The 23,341-nt window shown below is 39.8% G+C and overlaps 1 protein-coding gene across 4 annotated transcripts in view; it reads right to left on the reverse strand.

Annotated features, from left to right (window-relative positions):
- Positions 1-23,341, reverse strand: part of SERGEF (secretion regulating guanine nucleotide exchange factor) — a 141,962-nt gene that overhangs the window by 29,570 nt on the left and 89,051 nt on the right. For 2 of the 4 annotated variants that reach the window (XM_058857555.1, XM_058857586.1), the window contains one exon: positions 4,602-5,634. The exons of the other annotated variants lie outside the window; for them this stretch is intronic. In XM_058857555.1, coding sequence (XP_058713538.1) covers positions 5,354-5,634 — 281 coding nt within the window. In that variant the 3' untranslated portion in view covers positions 4,602-5,353. Of the gene's footprint in view, positions 1-4,601; positions 5,635-23,341 lie in introns of those variants that run through there. 4 annotated transcript variants of the gene reach the window in all.

The following is a 23,341-nucleotide window of genomic DNA, read 5'->3' on the forward strand; positions in this document are numbered from 1 at the left end:
CAATCTGCACTGAGTTTTACAAGGTCACATCCTGCGTCACTCTAAATTGAATTCCAGCCTTCCAATCAGAGAAGCAAATGCACCTATAACCTTTGCAAGCAATTAAATGTACTGCCCTTGCTAACTCTGATGATTTCTCCAATATTTGAATCTCAAGAATTTAGTAATTACTTCTGCTGGCCTTTGCTCTGCATGAGGTTGAGACAGCGAGTTTCACTTTGAATGTGTGTCAGAATCAGTTATAAAAAAAAGTCCCTTTTAAAGAGAGATTCAATAAAAACAATCATGCTCCTGGTTTTCCCTTTTAGCAGTACAGAAAAACCTTTACAAAACTAAGATCTGGCTTCTGTGACCTCCACACTCATTGATCCTTTTGTCAATCTTGTTTGCAGGCTTCCTTATTCCCATTTTAGACAGGTCTGAGTTTGCCTTTGGATATTAAGGAATTTAAGGAAAGTATTTCCTTACATACAAGGATGATATCCAAGTGGAAAATTTGATCCTTGAATCTAGACCAAAAATAATTCTACAATACTCTGGAATATCTTACTGACAGACATCACAATAATGAAGCCCACAGACAGGACAAGATAACAAGGAACATATTTTTGCTTTGGTATAAACTGTTCTAAACCTGAGCTAGGGAAAGTTAAGACTTTACACTGAAGTACCCAAAGTGCACTTAACTTTTATACAAGTACTGGAACTAAAGTTGGCAACTAAGGGTTTACAAAAATCATTCCAAAATGAAAACCAGAAAAGGGGGATTCAAAATCATGTTATCTCTTTATGGGCCATGTAAGATGTTCCCTTAGTGTTAAATCACATTAGTCCATGAAGCTAACTGGAACAGTAAAGAAGAAAAGCTGTTGTACTCCAGGTGTATCATATCAGTAAGCAAGCCACACTGGGAGTGCGAAACACACAAATTATAAAACAGAAGAATAAATCTCTTTATCTTCACTGGTCTCTTTGAAAACAAAAATAAAGTAACTAAACACAGGAAAGGCAATTAAGAATACAGCATGCTACAAATGCTTAATAAACAAGTCCATCTCTATGAGGAGGTGTGATGGATTGTGTTGACCCACGTGTGTGCATGAAAGGCAGTACACAAATGCCTGATTTGAGTTCAGTATTAGATGCAGCCAGAGTTAAATGAGCATTTAAAAGAGTAGCAAGTTATTCCTGCTGATAATGAAGGATTACAGCTTTAGGACAGGTCCCTTCTGCCCCTGAAATCAGGTGTCCTCACTGCCTATTACTAACTCTTATAACCAAAACCTGCGGGATTCACAGACCTATTAGTCACTTCTGGGAAAAATGACCCAATGAAAGAATAAAGAAAGCTAAATGCAGCTTGTTAACAGGGAGGTCCTTGTAATGTTAGTGTTATTACCTTTTGTTTTCTTGTTATCATCCAGTCAAAGACATTATCTCAAATTAAGGAGTTATATTTAGTTTTCAGGATACAGCAACATGCAGTCATCTAATTACTTGAGATCTGTAAAAATCTTGGAGGTTCCTCTAGAAGTTTGCACTGGGTTCTTGGACCATTAACTTGTTGGATGAACACAACTAAAGCTGAACAAGAAAGTGCAGCACAGGAGAGAAAAGGCAAGTCCCAATCAAATGATGATGATCAATATGCTGTGGCTACTAATCCCCCAATAGGGAGATATGTGGAAGAGTAGGAAATGCTGCTAAGTCTCAGATACAGCTAAAATATTTAAGTTCACATAAAGAAAATCAGTGGTACGACTGAGTGCAATTATAGAGCAGACACTCATTGTTAATGCCCTGCAAGCATTAACTTGGGATATTTCATTATTAAAATTGTGTGCCGTCTCTCAGACGCTGAGCTTTTGTCAATTCAAGGACATGTTGCTTATTCCAGCTGACTTGGAAGTAGTTCTCATCTCTCCCTCCTTTCCCCTCCATACATTTGCAGGACAGAGTGAAAGGCAACACTGAGTTAAATCTTCACCATTTTTGTTGACAGGATTCTTCATGAAAATTGCATGGAACCCATAACATAGGGCTTTCAAAGAGTGCTGCAGCTCCAGATTATAAACTAATAGCATGGGAGAGGACAAAGCTGTAACTGTTACACATTGAAACATAATAATGAATACCTAAAGTCCAAAATTATCATAGAGTGACTGGGCTTCCACACCAGGGACACACCATTGTTTGGCCTACTTAAAGTTCACAAATAAACTTCTTAGAGATTTCAAGCCTGTCTGTAGAGATGCAGAGAAACCCACAAATGGTCACCACAAAGAGATAGTTTAATAGTGTAATCTCATTTTTCACAGGGTATTTTGTACCCTACAATTTTAACAACTAAAAATCTAAGGTCATTTTAGGTAACAGTCTGGGCTCCTTGTTCTTCCTCTTTTTGGTCCTCTTATCACTCTACCTAAGTTCCCATGATGAAGCCAGCACTGCCTTGAGCTTTGGGAATGTAAGATCAGAGCTGTCACCATTCTGGACTCACCACTAAGCACTGCAATCCAGCCCTCCTGGAGCAGGCAGTATATGGTTTGTTGTGTTCCTACCTGCCTAAGAAGAGTAAGATCCCTGTGTCTGCAGTTTTCCTGGAGAGAAATCCACTGACAGCAGCACTAAACTATCAAAATATGCAGCTTTGCCCAGGAACTTCAACAAAGGAAAATAAAAGGGAGCAGAAATAGGTGGTTTTTTCAAAAATATCATTTACAGCATGGATCAGGGGATTTTGGAGGTTTTCTCCTTTAGTTTTAACATAAAGGTTAACAACTTATTTTGGAGTGTAAGAAGACAGATTGTAGCAGAAACACCAATTAACAAAAAACAACAAACAAAACATGATAAATCTGACTTACCTCCCACAACACAAAGCAAACTGTCATGAAGTTACCTCTCTATGCACAGAAATTGAAGTCAAGCCCAGTCTCTCTCCTTTTTTTACACAGGATTAGGTGATAAGTTATCCAGAAACAATCCAAAATAGCTCCAAAACTATTCCTTATATGGCAGATATTTTTGAAAACTCCATTCTGCCACTTATTTTGGCAGCTGTGAAGATAATCAGCCCCATTTTTCCACATAATTTTTCCTTATATTATTCTGACTTTGAGGGGGTGCAGCTCCCCTAACACACCAAACTCCAAACTACCATACATCATAACAAACCTTGGAAGTTAAGGCATTATGCCAAGGCCTACCATTTGTACAGATTTCCCAGTATGATGATATTAAGAAAAGAAGCCTCATAAGGAGTCCAAAATTACAGATAGCTTCCAACTGAATAAATATTAAAAAAAGAACTGACATCAGAAGTTACTCAACAGGAGGGAACTGTATGTATTGACATGCTGCAGTGAAGAGGAGGAAGTAACTCAACTTCTGCTATCCTTGGTGCTGACTCACCACATTCTGGCTGCAGGATATGACATCCATAAAGATGCTCAAGTTTCTAGAGATGTCCCTAATGCAGTCAAGTGTCTCACTGCACAAATACACTGCCTAGAACTGAGACAAAAATCTGAGCTCTCAAGTCCTTCTCAAGTCCTTCTTCTCAAGAATGTGGCTGATATCCTGCAGGGTGTCAAGACTGCTATTTGGAGAAGAGTGGAAAATAACAGACATTAAGCAGGGCTTTTTGTTGTAAAGGGCCAATTCTGGTTGTATCAAGACTGAGCTTCAGAATATGTCCAGCTTCTTCATCTTCTATCTTCCCTGGACTGAAAGCCATGTTGTCTTGCTAATATCCTTCTCCTTCAGCCCAGACCAGCAATCAAACACTTCTCAGCAAACAAACAGCCAGAGGCTTGGGTAACAGGGGCTTAGAACAGGAGGGACATGTGCCCCTTGCTGCCATGTTCCAGCTTTGCTCCAAGCCAGATGCATCAAGGAGTGACAGGGACCTTGCATTGCAAGGAAAAGCTCAGCTCAGGTTACACAGAGACAATACAGTCAGGAACAGCAGAGTATTCATTTACAACGAAGCCAAATGAATACTAAGAAAAAAACCAAACAAAACAGACCCATATCCTAGATCTCACAAATCTGAGCTTTCTTTATGTGTGTGTACACATCTGTGTTTGTAAGTTATATGCACACACAGAGACATATTCACAAACAGGCTAAATATGTTCCCCGAAAGAAGATTTGACATTTCCAGCCTTAATCCTGTCACCCAGAACAGACCAATTTGCACAATCTTCAAGGCCAGCTGCTGGATACATCTGCTGAAACTAACTTTGCCTGATACATTTATTTGCAGAGGACAATACTGTTTTGACTCCAACTTACCCTGATTAGCCCTATGTCAGTGAGAATTATTGCTATGTTTGTTCAAATTACTATGTGTCCTAAATTAGGGAGAGAAGGTCACTTTACAGACCCAGGAGTAGGAGGAAGCTCTGGACAAAAATAGGATAGCACTGTCACAATATTTACCAGCCAGGTTCAGATCAGTTACATCTTTAATGTCTCTGCTATATTTTGCTATCTAAGGGCATGACTAGCAAGGTAAAGCTTATTTAATCCACCTGAAAAAGAAAAATAGAATATATTATTTTTAGAAACAAAGCAATATACAAATCTAACCCTTTCCACTACAGAGTTTATTCTTATGCATAATAAACTATCCACAGACATCAAATATACAGCAATATATATTTCATAGAGAGCTCTCTCTACAGTTAGTCTTCACAGAGTGACTGACAGAGAAGCATGAGCTGTCATTCCCATTTTGGACAGCAGGTATAAGTTAGAGTTTGACATTACAGATACGTATCAGTACTGTAAACGTAGAGAAAAAATAAACTATGTAAGAGATCAATAATTACAGCTTGATGCTATTGAATGGGACCAAGCCACATAGCAGGAAAAATGCTTCCTAGCCAGGCTCCTGCTCATCACACCCATGTGTTTACAGGAGGGTTAAGTTACCTCATTCACCTTCTTTCCTCACAAGACCTTTTTTTTGTATTACATAGTCAGAGATAATTCTCACAGAAACACATGAAGTGAGTGGCTTCATTGGGAGTGTCAGAGCCCACAAGCAAGAACAGATTTGTCAAAATATCACAGCAGTCTTTTCTGCCACAGAGCTGACTTGGGGATTCACCCACCCCATCTGCTACACAATTACAGGATGAGGGGTCAGTATTGAGCCAAAACTGAGGGGGGGAGATGAGATGACAAAGTCCTCACTCTGTAGTCTTTAACAGCTCTGCCTTCTACTTGCAGACACAAAACCTGAAGGTGGGGGCTAAGAAAGAAAAGGAAGATCATGAGGATTTCCCTACACTCTCTTTTATTTTCTCACTTTAAGGAGAATTCTTGAGAATAAAATGAATTCCTAATAGCTATATCCAACTCCACTGCCCTTGTGGACCCAGAGTCCATCCAGAGACTGCTGCCCTCTGGCTGGAAGGGCCAGCAAGGCCACTGAGGTTCTGCTGAGCATTCTCCTTCCAGGAGATGCACCATTCCCTGGAACAGCATCCTTAGCTGTAGACAGTGGCATTATATGCTTCCTGAAATTCTGCTTCTCCATGCAGCTAAAAGCCTTAAGATCCTTGAAGAGAGGAGTGTTTGCAGACCATACTGTTTGCAAGCTGTCCAGGAAATGAGTCCTTCCTATAAAAAAAAAAACAGTGTTCAAACTACAAGCCAAGATGTTCAGGATCTCTCCCTAAGTCGTCTGATTTCTTACAAATGTTATCTATCCTTACCTCCCACCGAGCTGCACACCCAGAACTCTCATTCTACAAATGTAGTCACAATGGTGTTTGAATGCTGAGCGCTTTATGTACATCTGAAATGTTTAAGAAACAAGTGTCTGTCTCATTCTTCACCATTTAATTAAAAAAGAGGGTCTCTAGTTCCATACCACTGTTTTGAAAATCATAACACCGAACATGGCATTTATTCCAGTAAGAGGAAATCTTTTGGTGTTCAAGTAATGAGCACAAAACCTAAGGTATTGCAGCCTAAGTGAATTTTTCTGCAGTTGGTAAAACCATAGTATGAAAAATACCAATATAAAAAGGGAGGGCTGAGCCTCCCTAACATTTTCATGTATTTAATTTTGGATGATAAGAACATCCCTAGGAAACACTCATTCAGTAATGAAATCTGAAATGAAAAATGACCACCCAGAAGTAAAAGTAGTCATACACAATTAATGAATTCATTCAGCCAGCCAATAAATCAAACAGCAAACCAGACTCTCTTAATCATGCAGAGAAACGTTTTTCAGTGCTTCCTATACTGTACTTTGCTCAAGGCTGACATTACCAATTGGTTGTTTCTTTAATTCTTAACCATTTACATTATAATTTTATTTTAAATTTAAGTGTCATCCAAGAACACTGTGTCAGAACTTATTATTCTTTCCAGAATTTCTAATCCTCTTTCTGATTTCTAATCCTCAAAGAAATTAATATGAGAAAATTTACTTTAAAGGTTGAAAAAGCCTGTGAGTATTCAGCATAGTCATTAGTACATAGCACTAATATTAGTACATACTAGTCCATAGATAACTATATTTTTCAAAAAAAGGCCCTAGCTCTTTCCTTTTTGGGTAAAACTTTGTACAAACAGATATTAGACATGCAGAAAGTTATCACTGCTGAAGCTTTTACACTCTCTTTTCATCAGGGACTCAAGGGGTTTACCCTTGGGATACAGACAAAAATAACTTATTAAAGTTTTGTCAAAGACAATTTGAAAATTTTCACTTACTATTCAATTTTCTGTGCAACAATGAACTAGATTAAACAGTAACTCTGGAAAAGCTCAAAGCAAGAGACTATTGAGAAAAGAAAGAGCAGCTTCACTAAAGCCTGAAAATCTGAGTCAAACTTCTTTGCCTTTCAGTTGCACGTCTTTTTTCCCCCCAAAGCTCATCTACTAAATCCCAATAGTTTTCTCATCTCCCTCCAGTTTCCCCTAAAGAATTAGGAATAACCAGATTATGCTTCTATTGAATTTTGCAAATGCATGCTTCAATGCAGGAGCTACATGTGCTCTTCAGAGAAACCTATCATCAAATTCATGCAAAAGAGGCAAAAGCCAGGACTGTTCTTCTACTAAGAGTGGATTCTCTGCAGACTCCAAATGATCACACCCAAAACTTTTGAAATCTAAGGGGCCACTAAAGGACAAAGCTGCCTGACAGTCCCTGGTGTGCTCACCTCTACCGCACTCCTTCATGCTGAAATCACGTTTATTGGTTTGCTTTCTTCCCTTTGGATACAACTTTGACACACCTGTGACCTAAACTAGCACCAACTGAGCACAAAGAACTGTGCTGATTCTCCAGGCTCTTTCCAACAGCAGGGTCTAGCTTGTGCCAATTTCTACTGCCAGCTTGGTACTGACAGGTCACACAAATTCCTCTCTTCCAGATTTCCACTTTCTCAAGGAAGGCAGTGAAGACAGCCCCAACAAGGTGACTCATCAGCAAAACCCTGCCTCCAATTACAATTATGGCAGCTATGATTCCTGAGTGAGCTTATTAATCGAAGTCTCTGCACAGCAGAGACCTTTAATTTTACAGAAATCTTTTCAAGTCACCTCCAAAGCTGGCAATAAAACCGATTTTCCTCCTCCAAAAAAATAACCAAGACCTGCCCTGTGTGCAACAAAATGCATGCGTACTCTCAGTTGTAACTGATACACAATTTCTCAGCCAAATTTTCACAAGGTGGTTTCCACCTGCACACACAGGTCCTAGCCCAAACTCACTCAATAGTGATCAGAACTGCATGACAGCACCTACAAATCCAAGCAGGAATACAGACCCTACTTCAAATTTCTCCTGGGAAGATGGTGAGCAGCAGCTTGGAGCACAGTGCCTGGCTGCTGCTAGCTCTGCTTGCCCCTGCAGATCAGTGAAGCAGCAGGGCAGGAGAGTAAGAAGAGTCCACTAAAGGACACAATACTACTTTTGCACAAAAATAAATAAATAAATAAATAAATAAATCCTCAATTCATCTGTCCCTGTACCAGAACAGTAGCAATTAAAGTGATGAGATACAAAGAAATAGAATGGGGGGGGGGGGGGGCAGACAAGGACAGAAACCTCCAACAATGATAATTTCATTAAACACTATGTTAAGCAAGTCAGAAAGCTCACTGCACCATTAGAGCCTGCCCTGTACATTCAGAATTTCTTAGCTCATACACAGCAAAAAAAAAGTTCTACAGGTCCTCTCAGGACACTTGACTTTGCTGGGAGGACACAGTCTGCTGCCCTTTGCAGCTCACCTGTTTCTTACACAGGCTGTCTCCTTCAGGCAACGCACCAAGGAGTGACAGGCAACACCAGAAAAACTTCTTTGCAGGGATTGCTTTGCCCTGAGAAGAGTCACAGCCTAAAGGAAGAACAGAGCTACATTTTGTACCTTCCAGCTAGCATATTAATTTTGCAGGTCCTGTCACGCTATTAACAATGCTCAGAATCCATTGCTTATGCCTCCCTGTGGGGCTGTGGTTCCTCTCTCTCTTCTGACAATCCATCCCCTGTGGCCATTCCGCAGCACAAAGGGATAGGTCATGGACATCCCAGTACACACAGACAACCCCTACCCAAAAGAGCTGAAAAAGCAGCAAATATGGGAGAGATACAGGGACAAATTTATCTGTGATTTGACATAGAACTCATTCCTGGCATTCCTGTTCAACTACTTGTGGGTAACACAGGCAGATTTCCATGTGTCAGTTTTCTTCATTGCTCAAATGTGTGGACATATAAAGCAAGAGGGAAAAAAGGCTGTTGAAGTATGAACTGGCTTTGGACATACCTAGTATGAAAATCCTGTGTTTTCCACTTCTGGATTACAATCACATTCTTCAAGTAAACTTTGGAGCTACTTGTTCTGGGAAGTCTTTGAGCTGAAAGAGGCCTGGGATTTTCAGAGTGATGATAAATGTCCTTTTTCACTCCTAGGTTTTTGGCTGGAAACATATCTAGAGTACAGAAAGCCGGGATTTTCCTTTTCGTCGGCACACAGACCGAACCACATGGCTCCTCTTGTACTTCTCCATGCCAAGGCCAGTCCAGAAATTATCCATAAAATCCTTACTTTGGAAAGATTAGATTAAAAGCTTAGAGATTATGAATATATATCCTTTCCCCTGAAGTCCTGATGGACATAATGTAGCATCACCTTCATTTTTCAAATGAAGAAGCGGAGTGACACATGATGGAGGACATTTACCTCATGTCAGCTAAAACACCAGTGACAGCAGCAGGAGCAGGATCTACTTTTCCCGTATCTGAGCCCACTGGTTATCCAAGTGTTGACTGGATAATCTGAATAGACACATAACATTGTCACAGAGTCACTGGTGACTTTCCCACCAGACCTTCCACTGTCACACTGTCAGATACTGCAGCTCAGGTCTCCCCGCCAGGCTCATGCCCCCAGAACAAGCACAAAATAAATGCTGGAGCAAGGCACTGTGTGCAAAACACTGTGATAGTTACACCAAACATGATTTCACAGGAGAGAAAGAGAGCCATCTTTCCCAGCTCAGTGTTTTGGCACAAAGTGGTTTTTCATTCAGTCATGCTGAGAAAACACAAGGAAATACAGAAAAGCCAGACTTCTCAAAAATCAATTAAAATAAATTAGTTTGTAATGGAGAGGAAAAGTCTCCCTCTAAATATGAAACTATCATTAAATGTTAGTAGCAAAAGGATGGTCCCAGTCACCTTTTGAGTGCAAGTTTTCCACTTTATGGTATTTAAGGAAAAGAACAGAGCATAGCATACCAGATATTGGACAGGCCACTACAGGGTGGGTGAAGACAAGGAGGGAGGACTGCAGTGTTCCAAACTCCTAAGAAGAAGAACTGTGAATATTTGTGAATTTCTCTCCTTGCATGCCTAATAAATGAGCTCCTGGCTAGTGTGCTCTGCTCCCCTAAGCTGACCCACAAATGGGCAGTGAACAGGCTGTGAACTTTGATCAGCATGCCATGAAATTCCAGCTCCCACGATGTGCAGGGGTGGACAGGAATGCCAAACAATTCAGTTTATATTCGATGATATTGTCAAGCTATCTTTTTCAAAAACAGGTTAACAAGAAAAGAAACCACAAAAACACTGGTCTTTCCTTTAGAAAGGAAAGTGCAAGGCGGTGTATTCCCTTAGAAGCACATTAAACTGCAGTGATGATGGAATATGAACAAAAGCCCCCTCAAGTTTCTTAGTGTTGCTGAAAATATCTCCACTGTATTGATCCCACTGGAAGCCTTTTTGTATTTTTCCCATGGCACTTTCTTGGTTATCTGAGGTGTGCAGTCCTTATTTGTAATATAGAAAGAGACCTTTGGTGGAGAAAAATACAGAAGTTAAAAATTCAAATTACTTATCAATTTATTAGGGTTTTTTTTTTTTTTATATTAGAGGATGATTCATAACTAACTTGCAATCTTAAAAGAATGAAAAGGGTCAAGAACAGTCAAAGTTTACCATTTTTAAGCCAGTGGTCAATGTTGAGCTTACTTTCCTTATAAATATGATATCAAAATGATATTATTCAAGGACTTTTAAGCACTTAAAAAACTCTGCTAGATGAGATTTCATCATGGTCCCAACTAGACCATGAAAATTAAACACATTTTGCTAGAAGGGATATAAAATAAGGGAAAGTTTAAGGACATGTCTCCTCCATGCCATACACCCATATCTGTGCTTCACAGTGCGCCACAGGGCAGGAATGGGCCAACAAGCACCAGCACAGGCACATAATTCACACAACATTAAGCAGCCCCAGGGGGAGGGATCTGCTTAGTTCCAAAGCAGGAGAACTGGACATCCCAGTACATCTCACCAGGGCTCATTAGGGCTCATTAACTCCTGGAGATAGCTCCAGCAACAGCCTGAGCATCCTGCAACTGTACTTCTCACACAGTGTGACACACAGATACCGATGCAGCTACAGCCTGGAGTGGATCCTGCTAAGCATTCTTTTTCCAGGGTAAAACAAAAGCTTTAGGGCCAAAGTTGCTGTTTTTCTGCTGTTAATACGCCATGAAGACACACTGCTCCATGACTAGAGCTTCTGGGGACTTTGCCACACTGGTAATTAACATCAGGATTATAAAGGCACAAACTAGCAACAGGCATTTTCCAAGTTTGCTCTGAAACAGAATTTCAAGGAGACCAAAGAAGTGCGGAAATGCAAAAGTCAAGTAGCATAATGCTAAAAAGAGACTTGGACTGTTCTGTGTCATAAGAATGGGCTGAACAGATCCTTTGCTTCCTGCAAGAGCCCAGGGACTCAAAGGAACGGGATAAAGCCATGTTTCATCTTTGCCATCCTGAGAGGAAGAAGCTAACACTCATCTGCATAAATTACTGAGAAAGCAAACAGAAGCAAGCTAAAAACGCACATAAGAACAGCCAGCAGAATGGAAGGGAAAAAGACTCCAAGAACAACTTGCCACATGGCAACACTGCAAAATCAGATCTCCAGTAGTGCTAAGACCAGCTTTGAGCAATGGCTTCAAAACATCCTGCTCCCTAGTTGGCTTTGCCTTCCATGAATCCCTAAGCAAAATAGTTACTTATATTCTTTCTTCACTAAAATCAGACTTAGCACTTTCCTATGATTGCTTCACAATAATAAAAAACTCTTAACACTAGTCACGTGACAGCACTGACTCCATCGCAGAGCTTCAACAATGGAGAACAAAAACATGCCCCACAAGTGGAAGGGAAGACTGTTCATTTATCAGTCTGCACTACCACATCCCCTGACCTATTTTATTACTAAAAATAGTCCCTCTTAGGTCACTGCTGCAAATTGAATTCTGCTGCTTCATTGCCCACTGCAATCTCACAGAACTGCATGCTGCCTACACACAAAACACTAAGTAGGTTAACTTATTCACTGCCAGGGATGCAGCCAGCCTTCTCATATGGATAAAAAGACACAGACAACTTTGCTTAAATGAGTGAAATGTATCTTGCATTGCAGTTAAAAGTCCAAACCCAGTTATTTATTTTGCATCATGAATATTAATGCCTGGTTTCTAATTTGCCTGCACTATGTTTTTCAATATTATTCTCACAAGACATGTTTTCAAAGGATTTAATGCTACAAATGATAACAACAGCAGCCCTAATGACCTCTCTATTGACTGAACAGCCAAGTCTTTCTTGTTTAGCCCCCTCACTAGGATAAGTCTGGGACAGCAAGAGACAAGAGGGAATCAGTCAAAATGCTCCAAGTTAAAAAGACAGCACCTTCTTTCAAAAGATCCTGTATTTGTAATTCCCCATCCAAAGCATCTCGTGATTATCATACCATGAAGAGAGCTGGCAAAATTCAGACCTAATGGCCACAGGCTACTTAAAAGAAAGAGGAAGGCGTGAACTTTACAGATCAAGAACTTATTAGAGGATCCTAAACAGGAGACTGAAATAGGTATTTTAGGCCATTTCATGCTTGATAGTGAACAAACATAAAGAATATGCTATGTCCTTGCTGTTTTATTTGAGCTAGACAGAATAAGACTAGCATATTTCCCTGGGCTAATACTGCATCTTCATTTCATTATTTCAATAGCTTAACAAGCACACCCCAAAACCAAGCAAAGATCAAAGATAACTGACTTTATGTCAGCTTTCTAAAATCACTGCAAATTCTGTTGGGAAATTTTTAGCATGCAGCAGATGCACACAGAGCTGAACCATTCAAATGATTCATGGTCTCATTAACCTAACTTTATTGTTATTTAGTTATGAAACCAAGTTTCTCACTTCCTGCTATTCTAAGAATAACATCTGCCAAATCTGGGCTTTTTGACAGAGGGAATATCCAATGTCTTCAGGGGACAAAACAGCATCAGCTCTGCCTGAGTTTCAGCTGGTGTCATTTACAGGGATGCTGGAGGCATTGTAGGTCAGAAGTTGTGTGAGAAGTCCATGGCCTTAACAGCTGAGAAAGATGAGCTCAAATATATTACCACAAGGGAAACCACACAGTCTCTTATCAAGGATTTATGAAATGTGTTCACGGAAGGAAAAGGGAACTGGCCCTGCCAGCCAAGTGCAGTTAGTTTACCATTCATTGAAAAGGCATGAAATACACACTGCAAACAGCCTGGGTCTGCATTTCTGACCATCCTGTGCTCCAGATTTGCCACATCTTGCTAGGGATTGACTATGGATTTAAAACAAGACAAGACAAATCAAAACAACAAACCACTAAGTAGATACTATTTCCTTATCTCTAGCCAGTAGGTCAAAGTAAAGGTGGTCTGTTGATACATATTTTTCATGTATATATTTGAAAGGTTTATCAGCTATATATTTCAAAGGTATATTACCCACTTCAGTATCAAGTCATAAGGCACAAGTGACACACTGGAGATGCCTGGCATATGTGGACAGTTGTTTTTAAATGAACATGTTATGTTCTGAATGGCCTGTTAGTCACGCAAATGCAAGAGAGATGGATATTAAGTTCCTTGCAGAATGAAGACACGGAGCCCTCTTTACTTTTTACAAGATTAAGCATGTTCCCCAGTTTTAGACTGCATAACTAATGAGTCCTCTCAACAGGATGTCCTTTTAGAGCTTAGTTTCTCCAAAATGCTATAGCATTAACTGCCTTTTTATTTCTTAGGAGATCAAAAAAGTGTTATGTTGTAACACTTGAATGCAGTGATTGCACTTCAAAGACACATTACTTCATTCTCTTTTTTAACTCTCACAGCATTGCTTCTGCTTAACAAAACCTCCCTCTATTAGGAAGACTATATGTGCATGCCTATATCTATTCTCAGAGAGATATGATCAAAAAAGTCTGAGGTCATAAGAAAGACTATTCAATAGGTCAGGTAACTAACAGGAATGTCAGCTAAATTAGGATCAGCAAGATAATTAACAACAATACTCAAGCAAAGATGCTCAACACAAGTGAAAATAAGTTACTTGCACCACTTTTCCATGATCATCTCACATGAAACCAAAGGATCATAAATATTTAACTACCTAACTAACACTATGGTCAAAAGTGGAAGTATCTGAACCCGCTTGACTATATTTTTTATAGTTAATATTCTACATATATGTATATATACACATATATACACACAGACATATATATATGTATATACATATATACATGTGTGTGCGTGCATGTGTGTATATATATATAACTATATATAGTTAATATTTTAATATAGTTAAGATTTTACAAGTTAAAATCTAGTCTAAGTTTTCAAACCAACAAAAGAAAAAAAAGGAATTATATTTACAAAGCTCTAAAGTGGTCCAAGACCTAGATGAACTGTTCTTTATGGATCACTAAGAAAATCTATGCAGCTTTCAAAGTGCCTGGATCCACTAACACGGATTTAAAAATTCAGTGAAAACACACGTGCACCACTGCTAGTGAATTTTTGGCAAAAGAGTAGGTAACATGTAATGCATTTTGGGCCAAATGCCAAAGACAAAATTAAACTAAACTAACTGTTTCAAATTATATTTCAGTCCCAAAACAGAGAATTTGCCATTTAAAATTTCAACCAGTTCATCACATCACTTTCTTCTGACTGTGGGAAGCTGCAAAACAAAGTACTTTGTGTTTCAGCATCTAAGAAAATTGAGGTCTGTCACCAACCATCTATTAAGCCCACACCACTCAGCGGTACTAACTAAATGCACTGCCACATCTTAACTTCTATCACAGTAAACTATAAATTACCAAAATATTGGCAAAATAAAGACATAGGAGGCACTTTGTGGCCTGAACAAGGTTAGTCGTATGAAGTGACATGTCAATAAACAATGTTTACACTCACACAGCTGTGCTTTCCATGCCTGGCCACTTTTTCAAGTGGTGGGCACCAACGTTCACCTGCCTGAATGCCCACATCAAGCCAGGTACAGGTCACTGCAGCACTTGTGGGTTCTGCAGTTTGATCTTCAACTCCGAGTGGTGACACCAGTTTCAAAATAGGGGTCAAGGGTGGGAAGAGCACAAGTTGCTCCTCATGGCCAAAATGTCACACTACCTCCTCTTTCAGGAAAGAAAAATCCTGGAGGCCGAGGACCCGCTGGAACTCACACTGCTCAGAATAGATGGGAGAGCCCACGAGTCTGTCAGCTCATATTCACACTTGGTGAAAAAATGATCAGGTGCCACCTCAAACTCCAATCTGAACACCTGCAAACAAATGCTAAATCAGCAGGATACCTCCCTGCTACTGCCATTGCTTTGCCTCATGCTCTCTCTGTCTCTTTTTCCAGAAGTGCTACCTCAGTGAAGAGACCTCTTGGAAAGCCCCACGTTTCCCGACACTTCTGAGGGCATTTGGAAAGTGGACGTGTGATACAGGGGCCAAGTCTTCAGCTGCAAATCTGCCTCATCTGCCTCAGCCTCCAGCAGCTGCAAAATTAAAAATAGCTGCCACAGGCAAACCATGGCTGAAGATGAGAATGTTTGTTCCTTTATTTCAGGCTGATAATGGTGTCACTGTTGACATGTTTGGGCTCTGAAAGGAGCACTAATAAGGAAATGGACAAAATTATAAAGGCAGAATAAGGAACATTCTAAAATAGAAATGGGAAAATTACCCTCCTTCTAAATTTATATGGAAAATTTGACTAGCCACGACAAAATTACATGCTTATTTGGCTCTTCAGGATGAATTTCTTGCTAACTACAAGCAGAGCAATCATTTAAAGCAGCATCCTGAGCTCTTAAAATTAATTCTCACCCTGACCAAATGAGACCATTTTATCAGGTATCAAAATTATATGCACCATCACTGCCTCCTCAGGACTTGAGAAAAACATGGTCAGTAAGGAATAGAACCTTATTGCAGAAGTTACTCTCCAGCTTTTGGCCACTTCCCGGCAAACCCCCACATTTACAGGATACTTTAAGTTCACAGAAAAGGAACCTTCTGCAAGAATGAGAAATTACCTTTCATCTAATGCAGCAGCAGTATTACCTGTGTGTGTGTGTATTGCCTATACCGTGTGTACTTTTGCTTATATTGTCTACAAAACCACTAAAATGTAATTCTAATTTTGTGAGCCAAATGAGGGGTGGGGAGTGTGCACAAACACTGCTGTGGAATCCACTTGCTTCATTCACGAAACAGCAGTAGTTGCTACACAACTAAATGTTGCAAGGGAGCTATTTGGGAAAGAGAAGGTGTTATTTTCATTAGGTGAATCCCTGTGCATTAGTCACATATTTGTCAAATTTCCTCTATCACTAATTACCCATGTAGTCAAACCCTGGGTAACCCAAGGTCAGTCCTGCCTCTTGGGGCTGCAAGCCAGGTTAATTAAAAACTTAGCATTGTAAAGAGCCATCAGCACCACCGAAATCTCCAAATCATTTCTGAGCTACAGCTTCCACCACTGTGCCACAGGGAACAGCTACCTCTGAAAGAACCAGGTTCACTGAAAGGCTACCTGACATCCAGGAGCAGGAAAACTGCCAACTTTCTATTATCTGCATCCAACCATGAAAGGCATCTCTGGAGGCCTTTGGATAAACATCTAAAATACCAAAATCAGATGCTGCTAAGCAGAAAAGCATCAGGCACGGTTTAAGTTGATCTACACACTCGCAGATACCTTTAATGATGTAATGAGGCATTGCACCATGGCAGTGGCATTTGACCTTTCAAATGGGATCCCTGTCTGGTGTGCAAAGAGCCCAAACACAGATACAGCTGTGGACTGTGGAGGGGAGATTCTCCCAACTAGGCAGTGATGGCAGCCCTCAGGGCTGTGCCTTCTGTGCACAGGGCAAACCCAGTGCAAGGTCTGCACTCAGGCTCAAGTTTAAACTGAAACCATAAATAAAAACCCTAAATATGAAACTACCTTCTTTTTCTGGATATTGATACATCCCAGGATAAACCCAGAACTGGCACTTGGACCACAGTATACCATGTATGATTAAATAAAAACTTGCTGCTGAATCCTTTTTTCAGTCACTTCTGAGAGTATGTTCCTTTTAGTTTCATCATTGTACACTTAAATTGCATTGGAAGAGAAGACATATTTCTAAAATGGGTCAGAAATAAGTGAGATCATCATGGAGACATAGTTATTCTGTATTCAGAGTTCAAAGAGAGCCTTGGTTTAAGATAAAAGTCCTTTAAGATACTAGACTTTTGGTTTAGTCTCTGTCACTCCTTTGTTAATTATACTTGGGTACAGCTGCCCCAGAAGCAAGAGGCTATGTAAGAATGAATTTTAAGAGCTTTATGGAGAATAACTAAGATTTGCATAAGTCCTGCCTACCTAAGTTCTCATGTGAATGTTCCTCATTCTCGGGATTATAAAATGCACTGGCAACCTGGCTATTTCTATACAAAGTACCTGACTCCTGGAAATTACACATCCCATTTCTCTACCCAGAATAAAGTGTTTTCAACTATCACACACAAAGTTTTTACAGGTTTAGACTCAAAGCTAGTACATTTCCCTCTTCTTGGGCATTCTTTATGATGCCTGTTTCAACCTGCTGTGATAAAGATAGAAGGTACAGCAAATCTGGCATGAACATTCTCAAAGGAGAAATGCCTTGCTTGTTTATGAGGAATCTGAAGCATTTCCTGTGCTTTCTACAAACCTTTTTCCCCTTCTTTGTTGCAGCTGTTGTGAAACAACCCACTGAGGAAGGCAGAGGCTCTGCACATGCTGGAGCCTTTCACTTATTTACAGACCACTGCTCCTTTCGTGCAATGCAGCTTGCACTGCTCTGAGGGAACATTCACTGTTCGGAATTATTACAGACTCCATCCCCTTTCTGTTGAGCACTGACCTGCACAAGGCCGAGTTGTTCCAGTTTGATTGCCATGGAGAACAGCACCAATGCATGACAGGAAAGCTGAGAGTACCCTTATGATGACTTTGTTTTACCAAAACCATAACTCAGCTAAGTGCCACTCTAAGATGGAAGAGAAAGCACTAATCCTGAAGAGCAAGAAATGCTGAGCTTTAAGAAGGCATCCTGTCAATATTAATATAAAACTAAAGAAGGTTTGGGAGAACACAAATAAGGATACTGAAGACACAAAATTCACAAGGGTCAGACTGGATGAGTTATAAAGGAATGCTTGATTACTACTACCCTCACAAAAATATTAGAGATTCTAACTGCTTAACACTCAGATGAAAGACTCAGCTGTACGTTTGCTGAAATTATTAATTGGGCCATCTTATACCCTCTGAAAAGGCATATATCAGAATCTTAGATTGTTCCTTGTGCCCTGCAGAGAAATCTGTTCCCCTTCTATTCAGGAGTGATCTGTCTTACTGCAACTCATCTGTCACAGAGTGGTTCCATGTGAACAGCTGTATCAACTTCCCTGTCACTTCTCTGCCACTTTGCCTGTCCAAAATACGCAGAATAATGCACCTAAACTTTTTAACACTGAATCACACTGACAAAACTTGGAAGATCACCAAATTCAGCTACACTCAACACTATTCAGTAAGCAGGATGGATAAGTAGCGCAGATATTAGAGAACAGGAAGGCTGAAGTTACTTAGCAGTTCTCTTGGAACCCCACATTAAAAATGGCCTTGAGAATCTCTCTTACTTTAAGCATCCCTCAGATTCTTCATAAAAAAGTAAAAGGGAGTGAGACGACCAAAAACTATTTAATCCCCTTTTTAAAATGGATAGAAATTGGGAGAATCTCAGAACCAGACCAGAAATACTTAAAAATACTTTATATTATAGTCTAGACTAGCAGCCTAGCCTTCTAGGGAAAGAGGATTTAACATAATTTTAATTTAACTATTAATATTTAAAAATATTGTAATACGGAGAGAAAAAAAAAAGCTTATTGCACTGTAGTCCTGGAACATGAATGAAAAAGAGAGGAATAACTTTCAGATGTCATTCCTGTACATGTGTTTTCACATCTTTGAGACCTATCAATCTGTATGTAAATGGTCCACAAACCCAAGTCAATACATCATATGTATGTAAAAACTTATCCAGTTGCTTCCTCTGAGGGTTGAAGTATTAAATGCCTTTGTCTGCCTGGTTCTGACATGAGAATTTACAAGTGTAGAATGAAGGGGCTGCAATCTGGATGGAAAGTAGGAAGCAATTGAGGAGTACTACCATCATCCTGCACCACCAGAATATGAAAAGAGTAAAACTTGGAAAAGGAATACTCAAAGACTGATCAATCTGAGACACCATAATGAGCCTGATTATCATCCACTGTGATGAAATTCAGCCTGCCTTAAACTTAAGAAGTTGGGCGCCCAAAAGACATGTATGCACAAAAAAATTACTAATTTTAAAATAATTCTAAAAATCTTGGCTGAAATCACCCAAATTCCACACCAGTGTCATATATCTCATTTACCAGGGAAGTTTGCACCAGAAACATTCCAGAGCAGAAATATGAGGCAGGTTCACTACCTCTGAAAGAGATCAGTAATAAACTAATATATACATTTACAAATTAATGGCAGCTAACTAGACTAGAAGTGAGTAAAGTTCATTTCCGGGGCAATGTACTCATCACAGTTCCATGGGGGCTTCTTGGATATTGTGCTTTCTAGGGACAACCTAACAGCTGAACTCCATGCTGTTTAAGCCATGAAACAGCTTTTAAAAAACATAAATAAATTTTTAAAATGCCAAGACAGATGGATCATTGCACCATGCAATACAAACTTGATTTTCCCACTGTATACTAAAGTATCACATGGTTTTCATTTCCTTCAGCATAGTTTCTCTATACTTAGGGATAGAGAATGTACTATTAAATTGGCCACAAGTTGAGCCTGGAAAATGTAATTAGATGGAAGCAACTTCTGCTTAACATTTGTTTGCTTAAATTAAGGGAATAAAACTAATTTTTTAAACTTCTGTGTCTCAAAATGCCTTTCATGACCATGTACAGAACACCAAACAGAGGTGTTTTTTACTATAGAAGGCACTTGTTCACCAAGTTACAGCTTTGCAGTACTGCAGCATCATCAACATTTTACTGTCTTGGCCAGGGGTTTACCAACTTAAAACATGATTCAAGCCCGACTTTGAGTTTAATTTTTCTAGCCAACACTAATGCAGCTAGTAGACTATTATACAGTGCTGTATAACAGACTGGATATCACCTCTTCACAGGACAAAATACTTGCTTTGTGCCTTTGTGGAGTCAGCACAGTCATTCCTCAGGATAAAGCAGAGAAGCTGGACTTCAGACAAGGTGCATCTACACAGTTCTCACCTGTGAGATGCAATCTCTTTCTTACCTGTCCTACACTTTTGCAAGGAAGTCATGAAATTCTGACTTAGAATTTTTGCTTACATTTTAGAATTGAGGAGAGAAGCACATATCCTAAGACTTTTCACTGAACAGTAAAGCATGCTTGCAGACAGCCAAGGAATGAGGATTTAGAAAACCCTGTTACAGAGGAAATGAAAACCATCTAATTCATGGCCACATGAACCCCAACAAATGTGTGATGAGCGTAATCTGAAATACTCAAAGCAGCAGAGAGTGAGGCATGGTGACTCAAGCAGAACCTCATGGTTTTAGTTCCCCTGGATATTCAGCATTCTGATCTGTGGAGCCTGAAGGCTCAGCACCTCCGGCAGACAAAGTCCTGTTGATTTCTGCTGCCCTTGCGTCAAATAGCCAACCAAATTCCAGCTATAAAGAAAGCATAAGCACATTTACTACCATTATTTTGTAGGTGACTGCACATCAAACCAAACTATCAAAAACAGTCCTGGAGTTCTCTAATCCTTAACTCTCCCGGGCAGAGATCACCAGCTGCAGACTTAAGGGTGAAACTCAGGACGTTCACTTCCAGCCAAGACAATTACCAAGACTGAGCTCCAGCCCTGGGGACTTAAATGAATGCACAAAGTCCCTGTAATAATAGAAGTTTATCGTTCTTAAGGCTTTAACTGCTCACACTGAATTTGCAAGTCAGCATCAGGCAGAAGCAACCACAAAACCTTTGCAGAGGGCAACAATCCTCAAAGTTAGTAAGCATTAGCTTCACAAAGCATAAGACTAATAACTGAGAAATACAGAAATGCACAGTCTCTGAAGCAGGATATTTCAAAATGAGGTACACTTCGTACTTCAGAAGACTCAGAAAGCATCCATTATAATTATGATACTTCACTGGTAGCTACCCTAATTACCCTGAGAGAAAAAAAAAACCACCAACCCCACTCTCATTCGATTTCTGGCATTTAATTCACTTGCCAGGGAATCTCTTTGCTTAATAGGTATTTATGCTATTTTCCTTGCAAAGCACATGTTGCCATGGAGCGCTGATCACAGGCAGAAGTAAGTGATTCTGCCTTTTTGAACTGCACAGCCTTCACTTGAGGGGTTCTATCTTACTACCTGTCAGCCTTAACCTTTTGCTAAATACAGGGCAAAACAAGAGTGAGCTGTGGTTATTTTTGTTTTGATTTTAGTGAATGGTCTCATCCAAAAGCTACTCTTAAAAGTCTTCCCCATTTTTCACTGGCACTTTGCTTTGACAGAATGGAGTTTCCTTTCCTCAGAGTGAGAAGGTGGCAGATGGGAGAAGGAGGAGGATCCAAGCAGACAGAGAAGTATTGCACAAGACACATGCTGAACTTGTCAACAGAACAAGATTTCTTTACTACAGTGCTTAAAAAAATTAAAGTGCCTGCTTTTTTACTCAACAAACCTACAGAGTTATACAATGGCATTCAGGCTTTTTTATTTTAGGGTACCCAGAATTTACCTAGGATGAATCTTGCCTTGCAGTTAACTTGATCAACAGTGTAGTAGCGAGACTGAAGGAATCTGAGTGACATCTAAGTGACAGCAAACCATCACACTACTCCTGCTATAAATGGCAGGCAACACAAGGTTTAGATGTAAGCAGAATACATTTGGATTCCTGCCTCCTTTCATTGGTAGGTGGCAAGATGAGTCTCAGGGCCAGAAAAAAAAAACACAAAACAACTTAAAAATAGGGTGTGGTCTCAGAACAACAAGGATATCAAATCCTTACACTTTTAACATTTTTTCTCTTTTAGGTCCACTGGAAAAAGTTCATGTGAGCTTTAAGATTATGGCTGGCCAGATGCACGGAAAAAAGCAGCACAGACTAACCTGATCCTGTCTCCAGTTTCCAATCTGGCACAGGGAGAGTTGCAGCTGGCTGCTTCCTGCCTGGCATTTCTCTATGGGAGAACAGAACTGCACTACTGGGACTAAAGGAAGACTCCAGCTTAAATAAACGTACCTAAAATCTGCCTCCAGTATGAAACCTTTTGATATTCACCAAGTCCCATAATTAAGGAGACTAAAGTCATGGTCAGTGACCACAAATCAGATGGTAGGTCCAACAACTCACAGTACAGCACAGACACTGGTGACAATGTTCCCCTCTTCTGCAGAGAAGTAACACAAGTAAATACTTTTCTTGCCTAAGCAAACATCTGCTTCTCAGAAAAGGCCAGAATCATCCATGCACTGGGTCTGCATCATAGAGAACCAGTGAGTGCTACAAATTTGTCATACATCACACATTATCTTGCATGCTCAATGTGAAGCATACATTTACATAATGAACTCATATGCAACTGGTATTTCTGAAATACCAGTTTGGAGGCCTCAGTAACAGAGCTTCCCTTGAAGTAGAGGTCACAGATTGGATCTACTATCAGCAGGAAACAGTAACAAATCATGAATTATTCCTATCAAAACTAGGGGGCAATTTATTTTACAGGAGTTGAAAGCAAGCATTTATTAAATCAATATCACAAAAATTACACATCTTGAAAAATGTAACAGCTACCAAGATTTTGTTAATAGAACAAAATTCAGCAGCTACACTGGAAAAAAGTTCTTACCCCTTGAGCATATATCTTTCACCACTACCACATCACACACCAAGTGCTCATTTAGAAGTACGTGTTGCAGGCCTTTAAGTGATACACCTTTCATCTCATTCAATTTTAAAAGACAGTGAAATGTTCATAACACAAAAAAAAACAACTACAAGAAAAAGCACATGGGAGGAAACAGTTCAGGAGGAAAAAATAGGAAGTTTGAAAGCCAAAGCAAACTATCTTTCAAGGCAAGTGAGCTTCCTACTCAGAATTATATGATTTGTGTTGCTTGTCATCCTGCCCATTTTCTGAGATGTCTCAACTCAGCAAGATAGCAGCTGGTGTCACTGAAAACCAAAGGCAAAGGGAAGCCAACCTCCAGTTTAATATCAGACATTCACAGCAAAACAGCTGCTGACTTGTTCAATCTCTTGGCAACTCAGATTTATCACCAAGGTCATGGCAGACTAATTATTTTTTTAATTAATATT

This window comes from Poecile atricapillus, chromosome 1 (genome assembly GCF_030490865.1).
Source record: "Poecile atricapillus isolate bPoeAtr1 chromosome 1, bPoeAtr1.hap1, whole genome shotgun sequence".
Classification (NCBI taxonomy): domain Eukaryota; kingdom Metazoa; phylum Chordata; class Aves; order Passeriformes; family Paridae; genus Poecile; species Poecile atricapillus.